At 41.4% G+C, this 15,536-nt stretch overlaps 1 protein-coding gene across 1 annotated transcript; it reads left to right on the plus strand.

The window, feature by feature from the left end:
- The first annotated feature begins 1,909 nt into the window (after nucleotides 1–1,909).
- RPL26L1 (ribosomal protein L26 like 1) lies at nucleotides 1,910–11,669 on the plus strand. Its single transcript, XM_044454543.1, has 4 exons — nucleotides 1,910–2,031; nucleotides 4,129–4,301; nucleotides 6,464–6,604; nucleotides 11,496–11,669. The coding sequence occupies exons 2-4, from the start codon at nucleotides 4,134–4,136 to the stop codon at nucleotides 11,622–11,624; spliced, it is 438 nt and encodes a 145-aa protein (XP_044310478.1). The 5' UTR covers nucleotides 1,910–2,031; nucleotides 4,129–4,133; the 3' UTR covers nucleotides 11,625–11,669.
- Nucleotides 11,670–15,536: the final 3,867 nt, after the last annotated feature.

The following is a 15,536-nucleotide window of genomic DNA, read 5'->3' on the forward strand; positions in this document are numbered from 1 at the left end:
AAGCTTCCTAGATAGATAGATAGATAGATAGATAGATAGAGCTTCATAAATAAATAAATACAGCCTCATTGCCTAGCAGGGTAAGCAAAGAGGTGATGTCACCTGGGAGAGGAGTAGATAATGAAATGGATGTGTGAGCTGAATGAATGGAGTGTGTGTGTCCAGAGAGAATGAAGAGATAAGATATAGAACAATGGATGGATGGAGGAAGTGAGAAAGAAGGGAGAGGCATTCCTTACCCCTCTCCCAGAATGTAATTTTCTGGGAGGAAAAGGTTCCCATTTCTATTGTGCATAGTCCCTTAGATTCTAATAAGCAATGCCCCCCCACCACATAAATAGGCAATGTGGAGGACACATGAGTGGGAGGAAGAAAGTGAGTGAAAACACTCACACATATTTAAAGTTGGTTACAGTCAGGAATGAAAATTAAGGTGAGCTGTGGGGTGGGACTGCAGCCAGGTGAACCAAGATGCTGAGATCATCTTTGGAAATGCTTATGTTTGGATAGTGGCTGGGTCCCCAGATAATGCTGTATAACTGTGAATGTATCTCCAGAAATACTTCTTGGCATTTCCTTCTGTCATGTGTACAACATACATTTTTGTTTTAAGCAAGCTGAGCTAGCGTTCTACCCTTTCCCAGCCATGCTGTCATTGCTCTTTTATCCTGAGGCTGCATGCTTGGGTGCAGACTTCTCCTATCTTGTGTCTGTGTTAACGAACAGCTCTTGGGAACATTGTTTGAGCTCCATAGGGGTGCAAGGGGTGGGGGAGCAAGGCAGATGCTGCAAGTGTACATTTCACAGGAGCAACAATTTAAAAATTCAGAATCAAATAAGCAGCACAGCTATAGGTGAAAGATGAGGCCATTTACAGGAAGATAAACTGCTGCTGCTCTGCAAAGCCTACCTTGTCACCGAGGAGAACGAGGCAGGTGATTTGGAGTGTTAAGGAAGGGCAGGCATTTCCTCTATTACCTTCATGTTTTTACAGCTGGTGCATTGGAGAAGCACTTAGAACATTCCCCATTCTCCACCCGAGTGCTCAATTTGGCTGGCTTTGTAGGTACTATTAGGGAATAGTCCCCTAGGGCTGTAGCCCTAACTCATTTGGAGCGCCCAATCTCTGGAAGGGCCTCTGCCTCACCACCCTGCTACCCGGGGCAGTTGCTGAAGTAAAGGTACAGGGGCCCAAACGATCCCTGTTGCATCTGATCCCTCTGGATGAGCTGGCTTGTTGCTCGCATGTGCGAATCTTTTTTGCTGAGGTATTTCCCTGAAATTCAGTGCCCCCCTCTCCTGACCATACACCCCCTTTCTACAATGGGAGGGGGTCTTTAGGAAACAGTCCAGTAAGCGCCCACCCACACGGAGACTTTAGAGCAAATGTTTATATTAATTTCTATGCCGTCCAATAGCCGAAGCTTTCTGGGTGGTTCACAACAGCATGCTCCCCACCCCCCCCGCCACACAGAGAGAGAGAGAGAGAGAGAGAGAGAGAGAGAGAGAGAGAGAGAGACGGTCCTCTGGGCCAGAGCCCCGCATCTTTCGGTATCTAGCACTGCCTCTGGCGGGTATTATGCACGCATTTTCGTGGGCTGCAGAGGGCTGTATTTCGGCGAGCTGATTTGGGCAGCTTACTACTTACAGCGCCACCTTATGCCAGTCCCCGCACAAGTAACTTCCTTTCACTTTAATGAGACTTTCTTCCAGGAAAGTGTGTGTAGGAATTGCAGTTTTTGCCTCACGGGAGAGGAAGCGAAGGCCAGTTAGCGCTCGTCCTCTGGAACAACGGGCGCAGATTGCAACCGCCTAGACTCCCGGCCTTTCAGGCAAGGTCGCTCCGAAACCAACACGATTCCTCCGCAGGCTGTCCTGCCTGATGGACGCTTGGGGGCGCCAGCAGGACCTTGCTGCGCTCTTTCGTACCATCATCGAGAAGCGATGCTCGCGAGAGCGAAGGGCCTACTACTGCCGGCGGAAGTACAATCAATCCCTCTTTCCGGGCGGCCATAGCCGAGCTAGCAGCGGGTAAGCGGTTGCAGGAGGGGCGCGATTTGTAATCCATTGTCATCCGTTTGCTGGCGGTCTCTATTCGGTTGCACTTTTCGGGGGAAGTTAAGGGACGGACGGGCAGTTGCGGTGGGCCTATCTCTGAGGCGGGAGAACCGCGGAGTCAGTCACTTCCACATCGGTTCTGCTTCCCACCGAAGCCTTACTTGCGTGGTTTGGGGCCTGACGGTGCTGTCTGGTAGAAGTGGTGCTCGAGGAGAAACAAGGAAAAGTGCATAAAAGATTTAACGGTGGAATTTGTTTTCAGGTCGCTACTATATTTCGGAGTATAGATGTGAAAGTGTTATGTCTTGAGTGTTTTCAATAAAAGATTGGGCGTGGGGTTGGAAAGTGTTCGTATAATCATTTATATGCTTGGATGCACTACCAGGGCTGTGCAACTTGTGGACTTCCGGATATCTTGGCCTACAACTCTCATGCTACCTCATCATTGGCTGTGTTGGCTAGGATTGATGGGAGTTTAAGCTGACAACCTGGAAGGCCACACGTTGCCCATCCTGCGATCTGTCATGAGGAGGCTTTGCTTATGTTTGGGCCCAACTTCTCTTACAACTATATAGGCTATTCAGGGCTACTGCTGGGATATTAATAAGATACTTTAATTTGATCCCTTTCTTGTCCCTTGTCTGGTGCATGTCTTTATTATAAATGTAGTTTTATACATTCTCTTGGAACAGTTTTAGTTGTTTCTGTCGTCCTTTGTTCAGATTGCAGTCCTGTCACATTTATAAGCCCACAAGATTGAACTTCTGAGTAAACTTGGATAATTTTTTTCTGCAAGATTGCTCTTGGTTTCAGCCTCATAACTAAATAAATTAAAGTGATTGTAAAGGAGAATGTGTATGTAGAATCATGGCACGGTTTTGTTTATTTTAGATACAGTAAGAGTCAGACTTGCTAAGCCAGAAAGCTCATGTGCTATGTTTTTTGTTGTAATAGCCTATGGGAGAATTGTGCTGAAAACAAATGACTGTGGTGCTTTGGGGGACATGTTGCAGGCTGTTGTTAAAGCCCAAGAAATAGGTTGTGTATGGTACGATTCAGATTTTGGGGACAGGGTTGATCTAGACACTCTAACAGTCACCAAGACTAACTTATGATGTAGGGTTATGGAGCATTACACTTTTCCTTCAATGAACTAGTATTATTAGCAGAAACTTACACTTTCAGGTGTGCATGTATGCTTGCCTTTTCTGGAGAGAATTCAGTCTAAAACATCCTGTCTTACTCAGATTTGAAACATGCCAATATCCTTATTAGACTAACAATTTTATAAAAAACTGGATATTGCAAAAGAAGGTGCAGGTTTTTAAGATCTCCAGATCTTTTTATCAGCAAAGTTGTTACAAAAACTGAGGGGAAAGGAAGGGGGGAAATGCTACCCATGTTGATGTTGGGAAGTATGTATGGTTAGAATCTTAAGAAGAAATGTATAAGCAGAGTTTGGCTCTAAAAGGTGATGTGATGGCTCCAGGTAGCACCTAAGACTGCTGAGGTAAAGAAGCAAACAAACAATGGCTTTTTTAAATATAAAATCCAGCTGTTATTCAAAGCTGTATTTATCCTTAGGTGAAAGGTTCCATGGTAGTTGGAAAACTAGTTGTTTTTTATATTAGTAAAGCTGTGAATGATTTTCCATAGTTAAGTTTATAAAAGTTAATAGATGCCAATTTGGATAGCTTAAGTCACACAAAGGAAGAGTCATTGTGATGGCTTGAAAGAATGCAAAGATTTTATGATGATAATGTTCAATTGCAAAGTCATGCCTGCCTCTTCACAACCCCATGGACAACATTCCTCCAGGTTCTCCTGTCCTCCACCATCCCCCGGAGTGCACCCAACCCCACACCCACCTCTCCAGTGACCCCATCCAGCCACCTCAACCTCTGCCATCCCCTTCTCCTTTTGCATTCAATCATTCCCAGCATTTTTATGATGTACATAGTCTTAATGAGAAATTATTTATACACTTAGAGTGGGCCTTATTGTTTCCTTGTCAAAAGCATCCAGCTTTATTGATAAAGATCCTCAAATTTGTTGTGTTTTTTTTTCCAGTCAAAATGAAGTTCAATCCGTTTGTGACCTCAGATCGTAGCAAGAATCGCAAACGGCACTTCAATGCGCCATCCCACATTCGCAGGAAGATCATGTCTTCTCCCCTCTCCAAGGAGTTGAGGCAGAAATACAATGTCCGTTCTATGCCCATCCGAAAGGATGATGAAGTCCAAGTAAGTGGTTTTTATGTATGTGTTTCTGCTATACAGAATAATCAGTGATAAAGGTTTTCTGGAACATGTAGAGTTGCAAACTCAGTGTGTATTGAGTTCATTTTTAGCCAAAGATTTTCTAATGCCTACTAGGCTAATTTGCACAGGAAATGTTTAGTTTGCATTGGATAATGCTCTGATGAACTAGAATAGGAGTGTGGCTCTCCAGGTGCTTTTGCCTACTACTTCTGTCATCCCTCACCAGTGTCTTTGTTGGAAATTGTAAGCCAAAACTTCCAAGTCACAGGTTGCCCACTCTTGCCCTAAAAAGAACTAATGAGCATTTGTGTTTCACTTGTGTTTAGTAAACAACAAACTTCAAAATATCTGTTAATTTTTTTATTCCAGTGCATTCTAAATATTTTGCCTGTATTACTTGAATGAATAATTTAAAGCATAGTTAATATGACTTAAATCTAGACAATTTTATTAGAATGCTTGTAAAAATTTAAATATTATGTACTTTGCTTACTTTTATATTTGAAGTGGGGAACAAAGATATTAAAAACTGCTAGCTCTGGTTTTAACAATCCAAAGATCTGCATGTGTCAAGCCAACTATCTCATTTCAGCAGAGTTCAAGTTTTCCACCAAAGTAATTGGGGCATCTTTAGTTTCTTTACCCTGTTTATTAGTTCTGTTTCACTCTCAAACATGGGCATTTCATTGACTTAGATGTAAGCTTGGAATAACGAGCTGAAGAGTATTAATTACAGATTTGAAATTTTGAAGCTTGTTTAATGTTGCACTTGAAATTGGCATGTGTTCACTTTTATTAGTGAATTTCTGAAATGAAAAAATTTCCATAGAAAAATAATGTACTAGACAGTATTCTGTTGCACATCACTGGAAATAATTAATTGCAAAGTGCAGAGGATTCAGCCACTAAGGGTTAGAAGAGTCAGCATGATGAGCAGTCAGATTTGGAAGCAACATCTTGTGTTCCTCCTTATGTATCAGGCACCCTATTAATAATGAACTACATGGAAGTATGGCCCCATTCACTCAAGGAACAATTTTGGGTGGCCACTTACTAAGTAATGACTGTACAACATGACTGTTTGAGTGAATTTCCAGATGGGCAGCCGTGTCATTCCATCAAAACAAAAGCAAGAGTGCTTATAAGACTGTAAAGGACTAAGGAATATGCTGCAGTATAATTTTTCATGGACTCTGGGGCTTGTGTCACTGTACAATTTTCAGTTTTCTACATGTTGCAGAGGTCTTTAGATCTAGCGGCTTCCTGTATGGTTTGGCTAATTTCATGCCACACAGCCTTTCTTTTCTAGAGTGATTTCACGTCATAGTTCAGATCATGAAAATGGTTTAAATCTCAACTTGCCCTCCTCCTTCCCCATTTTCATGTATTTTGAGGAGCATCATTGGTTGTGATATCCAGTTTGGGTGAACCGATTAGCAAAAACCAGCATCTGAATTGGTCTGAAGTAGATTTGCCTGATTTAGATGTCATGATGGACAGTTTATTGCAAACCAGGAAAAGGAAAATTGGCATACAAGAAAGGGTTTCAGGGGCCCACATGGTATATTCACTGTCCTCAAACTGTGATTTTAAAGTTTGGAAATGCCTGAATTGAGTTTGAGAGAGAAAAGAAAGTTACAATTTAGTACTCTGCCATAGAAAGGGAAGAATATTAAAGGCACCATGTAATAATCGCAGCTTCCTTTCTGTCTTTCGAAAGGGAGGAGACACTAGAATATTGCAGAGGGGAGGGCTCAGAGTTTAGGGGAGCCTTCCTGTGCAGGCTGGGGCATTGGTGAAAACTGCAAGATTAATTCTTGTTTGGGCCAGAATGAATAAACACATTCAGTTTTCAGATCAGTAATATACTGTATGTTTTCAAGGAAACTATTTTGGACAGTAAATCTAATATTACTATTATAGTCTAATCAGTAACTTCCCTGAATCTAGTTTGTTGTCTGAACTATGCATTTTCTGTGGCATAATGCATTCTGTTTAATATAATGGTATATTAATTTTTCATGTTACATAATCAGAGGTAATCATAATCCTTTAGTGTGTACTTTCTCCTGTGAAAAGGTAATACTACTACTGTAAGAATGGATGTGCCTGAAAATGTGAAATGTCTTCTCTCTTTTTTTTAGGTCGTCCGAGGTCATTACAAAGGGCAGCAGATCGGCAAGGTAGTCCAGGTGTATAGAAAGAAATATGTCATCTACATTGAACGTGTACAGCGAGAGAAAGCCAATGGCACAACTGTACATGTGGGCATTCACCCTAGCAAGGTAATTTTGATGCAAGTCATATCTGTGTTTCATGGGGTGTTTTCATATACTAGAAGTAACCTATTAACACAATCCTAACACTTGTAGAAATCAATCTTGGCAGAACTTATAGTTGTGCAGTTAGATCTTTGTTGTTCCCAATAGTGATAGATGAATATGTATACCTCTCAAAGAAAGGGGAATTTGCAGGAGAACAAGGCTTGACGCAGTACAAGGCATAAATTCGTTGTATATGTTCTTTAGAAGAAAAGTTAATTGCCTCTTTAAAGCAGCAACTAATAGTATTCAGTGATTTCAGCGTGGTAGCTACTTGTTTTGTGTTGTGTATAGAGCACTGTAGTGCTGTGGGAAAAGGTAAGGATCATAAGTGAGAACAAGGCACCTCGCTCTGGTTCCTGGCCACAACAATCTTGTTATACCTTGTGCCAGCCAGTATGCAGATGACAGAGACATAGTGGAAGTGGGGGTTATTATTGCTGCTGTGTGTTGTCGAGTCATTTCCAAATTAGGGCAATGCTTGAATGAATGCCCTCCAGATTGTCCTGTCCTTGACAGCCCTGCTCAGTTTTTCTAAACAGATATCAGGAAGTAACTCCAGTAAAAGTTCAATGAAATGTAGAGCTTGTTCAGAGGCAGATTTTAAAACAGGGATAGCAATAATGGACTATTTTATGCCAAGCCAGACAAATTACAGAAGTAGATGAACTAAGAATAAGCTTTGACTTTCAGTCAGTTATTTGCTGAGGGTGAGTATGGCAGGAGGGAGGGTGAAAATAAAGTTGATTAGGACCACTGATCGGTTAATCCTGATGGATCACCAGGCTTAAGAAAGTGGTTGGTAGAGATACTGTTGCCTGAAGTGCTGTGTGGAAGGTGATTGTGCTAGGCACCATTGCATAATTACTTCCCATCTGCTGTTTATCATATCCAAAGCCAGATGTCATGGCCTATTGAAGGGTTAAACAATGCTCGAATAATTCTGCAACAGCCCTTGGGCTTGTTTGATAATGGGAAGCAGTCCATTGATTCTCTTAATTCAAGTAACATAAAATGTTATTTTATGGTGTTCATGTTTTTTGGTGCTTTGATGAGAGAAGTAGCTAGGAGTAATAAATTTACTTCATTGTTCAAGGATCTACACTAGCATTCCCTGACTTTTAAGATCTGGCGGTGTTCGCATTTTTAACTTAAAACAGTTCTGTTTTTACTGTCTGTTTGAAAGGATGGTGGCTGGTTTTGTTTGTTATTGCTATTTTGTGAGCTGCTCTGGAAACATAATTATGTTGAAATATATAAATAATAAAAATAACATTTCATTATTTGGCAAAATTGATCCCTCTTCCTGTATGGGCAGAGAGCTAGCTAGTGAAGTTACTGAAGGACTGCTTAATAATGTGCTCCAAATACTTTGTCTTGCATGAAATACAGGCAACAAGGACATGGTCATGCTGCCAATTCTTTAATCAATAAATCCATTCCAAACCTGAACATCTTTAGTATATCTTTGTATGGTTTCCTCAAATCACTAAAATAAAATCACTTTTTGTATACCACCGTCTCTTGTATGAACCTTGTTTATCCACTCAGCAGTTCTATGTTTTATTATCTGGTCAAGCATTGAACAACTGTTGGGTTTAGATTTCCATTATCATGCAATCTCTTTAGTTGTCAGAAATTTGGCAGTAGCCAGTGTTAGATTCAACATTAGATTAGTTGTTAGGTGCTGATATTTATAGATATGAATTGAGTTTGTGCTTAATTGGAGCAAATTGAGGGTGGGGTTACAGTGGGCGGGTTCATACATTACATATCTTGTGAATAAGCCACCATAGGTGAACAACCCAGAATACGCCTGATTATTTTGTTTATTTCATTTTTTTACTGTCCAAGGCTCTCTGGGTCATTAAAAACAATTAGATAATTCAAGTCTAAAGGCTAGCATTGTAGAACCTGCTTCCTAGTGGTGAGATCCTGTGCTGCTCTATATAAGAAATATGGCCTGTGCTGGCTTGTCCTTTTCATTTCCTTCAGTCTTCCCATTGCCCTTCAGTGTTTGCAGCAGAATTTCTTGTTTTCTGAGTCGCTACATCTATTACCCTTTCTGCTAGCTGCTAAGGGGAAACCGCCTTACACACACAACATCAGTTTGCCAGATAGAATTAATTTTATGAGCCCATATGAACATGGCAAAGCATTTGTTAGCTTTTTTATTATTTTTCAGGAACTTTCAATAGTGCCCCAGTCATAGTGAGTCGGAGGGGGGATCCTACATAAATTACATGGCAAACATGGGTGGAGTGTGTGTGAAAATGTTAATGCAGCTGTTGCTGCACCAAAAAAAGCAAAATAACAGATGTTATGGATGCATTGGAACACTCTGGTGTCCTTCCTTTGCAGTTTTTGGTGTTGCAGGTTGGAAGGTGGGTGAGAATGGATTAGGGAGGTTGGTGGTGGCACGAGTGAGATAGCAAGGAGTGGCAGAGGGGTTTTCTACTGTGACCAGGTGGCTCTCTAGCTGTTTCTGGCAACCCATGAAAAAATTACTGTCAGGTTCCGGTGACACAGAAGGGTATGAACAAACAAGTCATGGGTTCTTAGAATGGATTGTTCATGAAAAATAAACCATCCTGCGGAAGTGGAGCTGAGTTTGCTTAACATTATGAGCCACCAAGGCTGATCGCCCATGAAAAGTTGCCTTGCTACATGAATGAGATCAATATGTTACAGCTTCAGATCTAGTTTTTAGTGCTGTGGGACCTGCTTCCTAGTGATGAGATCTGCTGCTGCTGTAGGAAGAGTTGCATCTCGGGATGAGAGGGATTCGTGTAATTGTCTGTAGTCATGGTTTCTGTGTTCTGAGGCTTACAGTGGCATTACAGTATCTTGCTATAGAGAAGTGTCTCCCAGAATATGAATTGCATAGAGCTAATGCCTGTGTACTTGTAGTGGATAGTATGATGTAACCTTACATATGACAGTGGAATTCTGGCATCTAGTAAGGATGACTTTCTATGTCTACCTTATCCTTTCACAGTTTTGCAAGGTGAGAGCAATCTATGTCAGTACTTCTTTCTTGGGAAAGAAATGTGCTTGCATTAAATCTCATCAGAAAAGCTAGATATTGGTGACTACTGGCTACATTATCAGGGTTAGGCGATGTGTAGGAAGGTTGTAGATATCTGGGCATCACATCCTACCTTAGTGTGTTATGGCATTTTTTTCAGGCCTTGTTGGAAACACTCTAAAAACATTCCACAAGGAAAAGAGGAAACTTGTATAATCCTCCTTAGTAATATAATTTTCAATGATATTTTAAGACTGCACTGTAAATTAAAATTAGAGGTGAATCTCAGACTACATGGCTGAAGCTGTGTGTTAGAACTGAATGGAATCAGAATCTTAGGAGCTATAATATATGATTGGATTGGGTCACTTTATCTCTCAGTCTAAACTAGGTCTAATGGAAATGTGTGTTTGAACCATGGTTGCTTAAGGCTTGCAGATTTATATGTTACCACTTTGAAGTGTGATCTTGCTTGAAAACAAAACTAACTGGATGCTTTGCCCATAAAAGAGAGGTATCAGCTGCCAAAGAAAATGCTTGTTTATTGGAGAAAGAGCTGTCCCTTCTGGGAATGATAACCAACTGTATTTCTCTTTTTAAACTTCTGTCAAGAAAGCTGTGTTAGGCCTGAATGATTGTGTGGACACAGTGAAGGAGTGAATGTGGGCAAATAAACCAAAGCTCAGTCCAGAGAAATAGATTATTGTGTTGGTTAGGAGACAGGTCATCCCCAAATCAGGAGTTCAGGCTGCTGAGGATAGAGTTGTACTCTCTCTGAAGGTTCAGCTACACAATCTTGCATTGTCAGATACTAGCATTGGCTGGAGGTATGTCCCTTCTTGAGAAAGCCAGATCTGGGACAGTTGTTCATACTTTAACTATCTCATATCTAGATTCCTGTAATGCACAGTGTAAAACATTGTGGTCAGATTGCCTGGTGTGAAACAGCTTTTCTGCAAACTCTTCTGTTGCCTGGGGCAAGAGAGCATTCATGAGCCTTTTGTATTTCCATGTCACCCCACTGCATCTACCTCCTGGTATCTCCCGACCATTACATTAACCTCAGCACATTTCCAAGCCCCTTTCTTTGTCCCCTTAGCCTCTCAAATGTGCTAATGCTAATATTGGCCAGTACAGTCCTTCAGAGAACCAGCAATGCCCAAATTTCTGGCTCTAAGAGGGTCCATCCTGAGAGCCAGGCGTTGTTGATAAAGTATCCCAGGAGATCACCTGTATCGCAGTAAAGGTGATCTGCTCGGACACCCAAAATGCTGTGTGGAAGGACCCCATCACTGCTGGGGGTCCGTTTGGGCCTGGCCAGCTGTCTGAAGAGAGAACGCGAGCCTTCTCTTTGGCTTACACTGAGAGGAATTTTAGCACAAGCTAGAGGGCAGACTGCAACTACAAAGAGCCTTGGTGGGTGTTCTTGCTGTGGCATTTGCCTGTGTGGATGAATGGGATTGGATAGGTTCTCCAGAGAACGTGCCAGAATCACCAAGTAGATGACTGTTTCAGAGAGCCCTGTGAGCTCCCTCTCGCACTGTGGCAGATGCTGTAAAGGCTGAGCAGCTGGCAGGACTGTGGACCACCTGCTGGAGACTGCAACAGGTCCTCCTAGATTTGAGTGTCAGAGGGTACAGGGGAGGGGCAGGAGTTCACTCGCTTCCAACCTTTTTGGCTTCCAAGTCCAGCCACAGTTTGTGGACCTTCAAAATAATAATTTATGGTTTATATGTATGTTTATATTGCTTCTCTTTGAGTTATGTTGAATGTTTTTAAGCAGAAAGGTGAGATATAAATATTTTAATGTTCACTTTGATTCACTAGGTGGTGATCACTAGACTAAAGCTGGACAAGGATCGTAAAAAGATCTTGGAACGCAAAGCAAAGTCTCGCCAAGTTGGCAAAGAGAAAGGAAAATACAAGGAAGAAACAATTGAGAAAATGCAAGAATAAAATGGACTCACTTCTGAAAGCCATTAAAATTCTATTAAAATTTAACGCATGAGTGTTCTGATTTTTTTGTCTTTAACATAACATAAAGGAAGTGCCAAAAGGATAAATGTTGTTAAAAATTGAGACTCTTCGCTGTTAGCAGAAATTATGCAAGCAGATCTCTTCTGACAGGAAATTCAAGCCCTACTCAGCACCCGTCTTGATATTGCTCCTATACTTGGGAGAGCTTCACACAGAAAATGTTTAATCCACGCCTGAAAATGGATGTATTCAGATGTTCAGTGGCTAGTTGACAAAACTGTTAAGAAGCCTTAAATGTTTAAAGAACTCAAGTGAGAAATGGTCAACAAAATACAGTTTATCACCTGCATCTTTGAACACAAAGGTACACTAATGGTCCACTATAGAACAGAGCTAGGGAACTACAGGCCCATGGCTTGAACCAGTGTTGTATGAATGGACTGCTACTTCTGCAGTGGGGCTGGCCCATCCTTTCCTCCTTTTGTCTCCCATGCCACATGTCTCAACTTTGCTCCAGATCATTCTCCAGCCTCTAGGGTAGATTAGGGGTGTATGTAGGAGGCTGCAGTTTGATGGAGAAATAACTTGCACTGGATGAGCAAAGACGACTACCTCATCTCCTTCTGTGTAATAAGTATGAAGAGTTCTAGTATACCTTGGAATACTTAATGTTTTTTTAACTATAAAGCCTCTCACTTTATCTTATTGAGTATTCTGGTGATAAGAGCATGAGGCCCTTTATTGATCAATAAAAAAGCAGAAAGAAAAGAGGAATAAAGTTTTCAGAATACAGAATTTAAAATTACTAATTAAAAATGATAAAGACCCAAGCAGGTTACTTAGAAGTTGAAAAGAACTATTCTTTAAGTAGAATCTAAGCAAATGGGCAGTAAAATGACAAAAGTTTACTGTAAATGCAAGGTGATGTGCACTGAGGAAAACGAACCTCCACCCAACTTCACCGACATTCTGATGGGATCTGTATTGCCTATAAATGAAGAAAGCTTGAGGTTGAAATAGTTTGGTGAAAAGGTGCACTGACCACAAAGCAGAAAAAGTCTGTGTTCAGATTTACTAGAAAATGAATGAAAAACAAACATTACTAATTGGTTGCCCTATCTCAGAGATATTGTAGATCTGGAAATGGTGCAAAAGAAGTGAAACCAAAACAATTGGAGTTGGAGGCAGGAGGACAAAAATGACTTGAAAGATCTGTACATCATGCATGATAATGTCAGAAAGAGAAATTATGTTACGGGCCATTAAGTTGTCACCACCTTGGGGCAGCCTTGTGAATGAGTGCCCTACAATGTGTCCTGCCTATGACAACTCTGCTCAGCTCTTGTAAACTGAAGGCTATGGTTTCCTTTATGGAACTGATTATTTGCTCTTCCCCTTATGTCTTACGCTTCCTAGCATTGTCTTCCCCAGTGAGTTGCCGTCTCATGATGTGCCCAAAGTGCAACAGCCTCAGTTTGATCATTTTGCTTCCAGGGCAAGTTGTTGCTTAATTTGATTTAGGACCCATGTGTTTGTGTTGGTCCAGGGTATTTGTAAAATTTTCCAGTACTGTGTATCAGATGTACCAGTTTACTTCCTCTACCTTCTGACTCTCCAACTTTTCACATCCCCAGGTACTGATTCAGAATGCACTAATGTGGATAATACTGTCCTTGGGCTCCAGTGAAACATTCTTACACTTAGTGTCCTTTTCTAATTCCTTCATTGCTGTCCTCCAAAGTTTTATTTGTCTCATTTCTTGGCTGCAGTGTCTTCCAATTTAAATTGATTAGCAGATTCAGAACAGACGAAATCATTTTATATAATACCACGGTTTATCACAGATGGGTTCAGACAACATGATAACCCGTATTTCAACAGTTTAACAACCCAAATTTAGCAAACCACACTCAACCATTACATTGCACCAGAGGTGTGGCAAGCAGCCTTCCCCAGTCTTCACTTGCTAGGCCCCTCTGGTCAACTGACTGAGCAACACTTCTAACATACAAATTATAACTGAATCATCATTGAAATTCAATGTTTACTTGAAAGTGAACTTGCATCAAAATCATTAGGATTTCAGAATACATTTGCCTAGTATGGAGGTGCTGTTGCTTAATATACTTCTACACATTCAGAAATTTGAACGAAAAGGACAAAGCTGTCATCCCTACCCCCCAAAATACATTTTACTATTTCTATGTTATCCTCTGTGTGTGTGTGTTTGTTCCTTGTTGGCTACTCTAGTGACCTGAAGAACTTCAGAAGGTCGGTCTATGCACTCTAGACTATAATAGCCTTTGTGTGGTTCACAAGAAGCTACGAATGCCTCTGAAAGAAATGGGATCGGTATGTTATTGTTCTGAAGTGTAACTTGTATAATGGGCAAATGCTACTGTTCAGATAGAATATGGAAAAACAGAATGGTTTTATTTCCCTGACTGTTCAGTCTTGTACACAGATCATAAGGAAAGCTGACCGAGGATAAGAGGAAGCAGAAGTGAAATTTGGTGAAAGTTACATCAGTAATTTAAGACATGCATATTACTGGCAGAAAGCAATTGATTGAAGCATCTAATGAAAGAAGAAAATGCAAAAGCAGAACTGCAGTTGTCAGATTATACAATCTCTTCTCCTGTGAAGAAACTGAAAGATTTTGCATATTTTTAGTCACTGATTCAAAAGGAGACTGCAGCAAGAAATTAGAAGCAAACTGAGACATGGAAAGGCAGCAATAAAGTAACTAGGAAAGATTATCAAGTACAAGGAAGTTTCACTGTGACCAAGGCCAAGATCATCTGCACTATTATATTCCTGGTCACTATGTATGGGTGTGAAAGCTGGACAGAAAAGAATACTGACAGGAAGAAAAATGATGTGTTCAAAACATGGTGCTGAAGAACTTTAGAATACCCTGGAATTGAACGAAACATGAAATCATTCTTCATAGATTGAATCAAGCCAGAACTTGCCCTGGAAGCAAAAATGAGGAAACTGCTACTGTTGTACTTCAGACACATGATGGGAAAGCAAGACTCACTGCAGAAGACAGTAATGCTAGGGAAAATTGAAGTCACAAGAATGGGAAGATGAACTATGAGACGGATCGATTCTATAAAGGAAACCACAACCTTGAGTTCACAAGAGCTGAGCAAAGTCACCAAGGACAGGTCATGTTTGAGGACACTCATTCACAGGGTAGCCATACATTGGACACGACCTGACTGCAAGGAACAATGAATAATTGTAATTCCTGTGGTAGCGGACACAACACCCAACAAGTAGCTGTGTAATATTTGTCTGCTTAATATGTGTCAATTTGTCCATGTAGGCCAGAAATAAATTCATTCCCTATCATTTGCGTTTCAAGAGAGATGGATGGGGACGGGGTGAAAGAGAGAACATTGAGAAAAATAAGTGAATGGTTGAGAGGAGCATCAGGAAGGGAGAGGAAGAAAAGCTGCAAGGTTAAGGAAAATAGGAGTTTTTTTGTCACAAAACACAGTACAGCATCTGTTGTTGCTAGGCCGAAACGACAGTTTCCAGTACGGCTGCATAATACAAGCGTGCACCCTCCGATTACGAGAGGTCCTGGCAGCTGGAACTGCGCATCTGCATCTGGGAAACGCCGGGCAACGGGAAGCCAGGGGGAAGGCGTATTTGCAAGGGACAGCCTTTTCGATCCTTAAGAGGAGCGAACCTGCAGGAGCATCGTAGAAGTCCCCCCGCAAAACAGAAGGGCGCATGCGTTCCGTTCCTCGCCTCCACCTCCGCCGCGAATTCGTTCACTACGCACAGAGGGAGGAAAGAGACTGGTCGCGTTCTCATGCGGCGACGGCCCCCATTGGATGGGGTGCCACGGGAGGCGGGGCCGAGAAGGCGGAATAG

Source organism: Varanus komodoensis, unplaced genomic scaffold, assembly GCF_004798865.1.
Source record: "Varanus komodoensis strain SLA01 unplaced genomic scaffold, ASM479886v1 scaffold7_3, whole genome shotgun sequence".
Classification (NCBI taxonomy): Eukaryota; Metazoa; Chordata; class Lepidosauria; order Squamata; family Varanidae; genus Varanus; species Varanus komodoensis.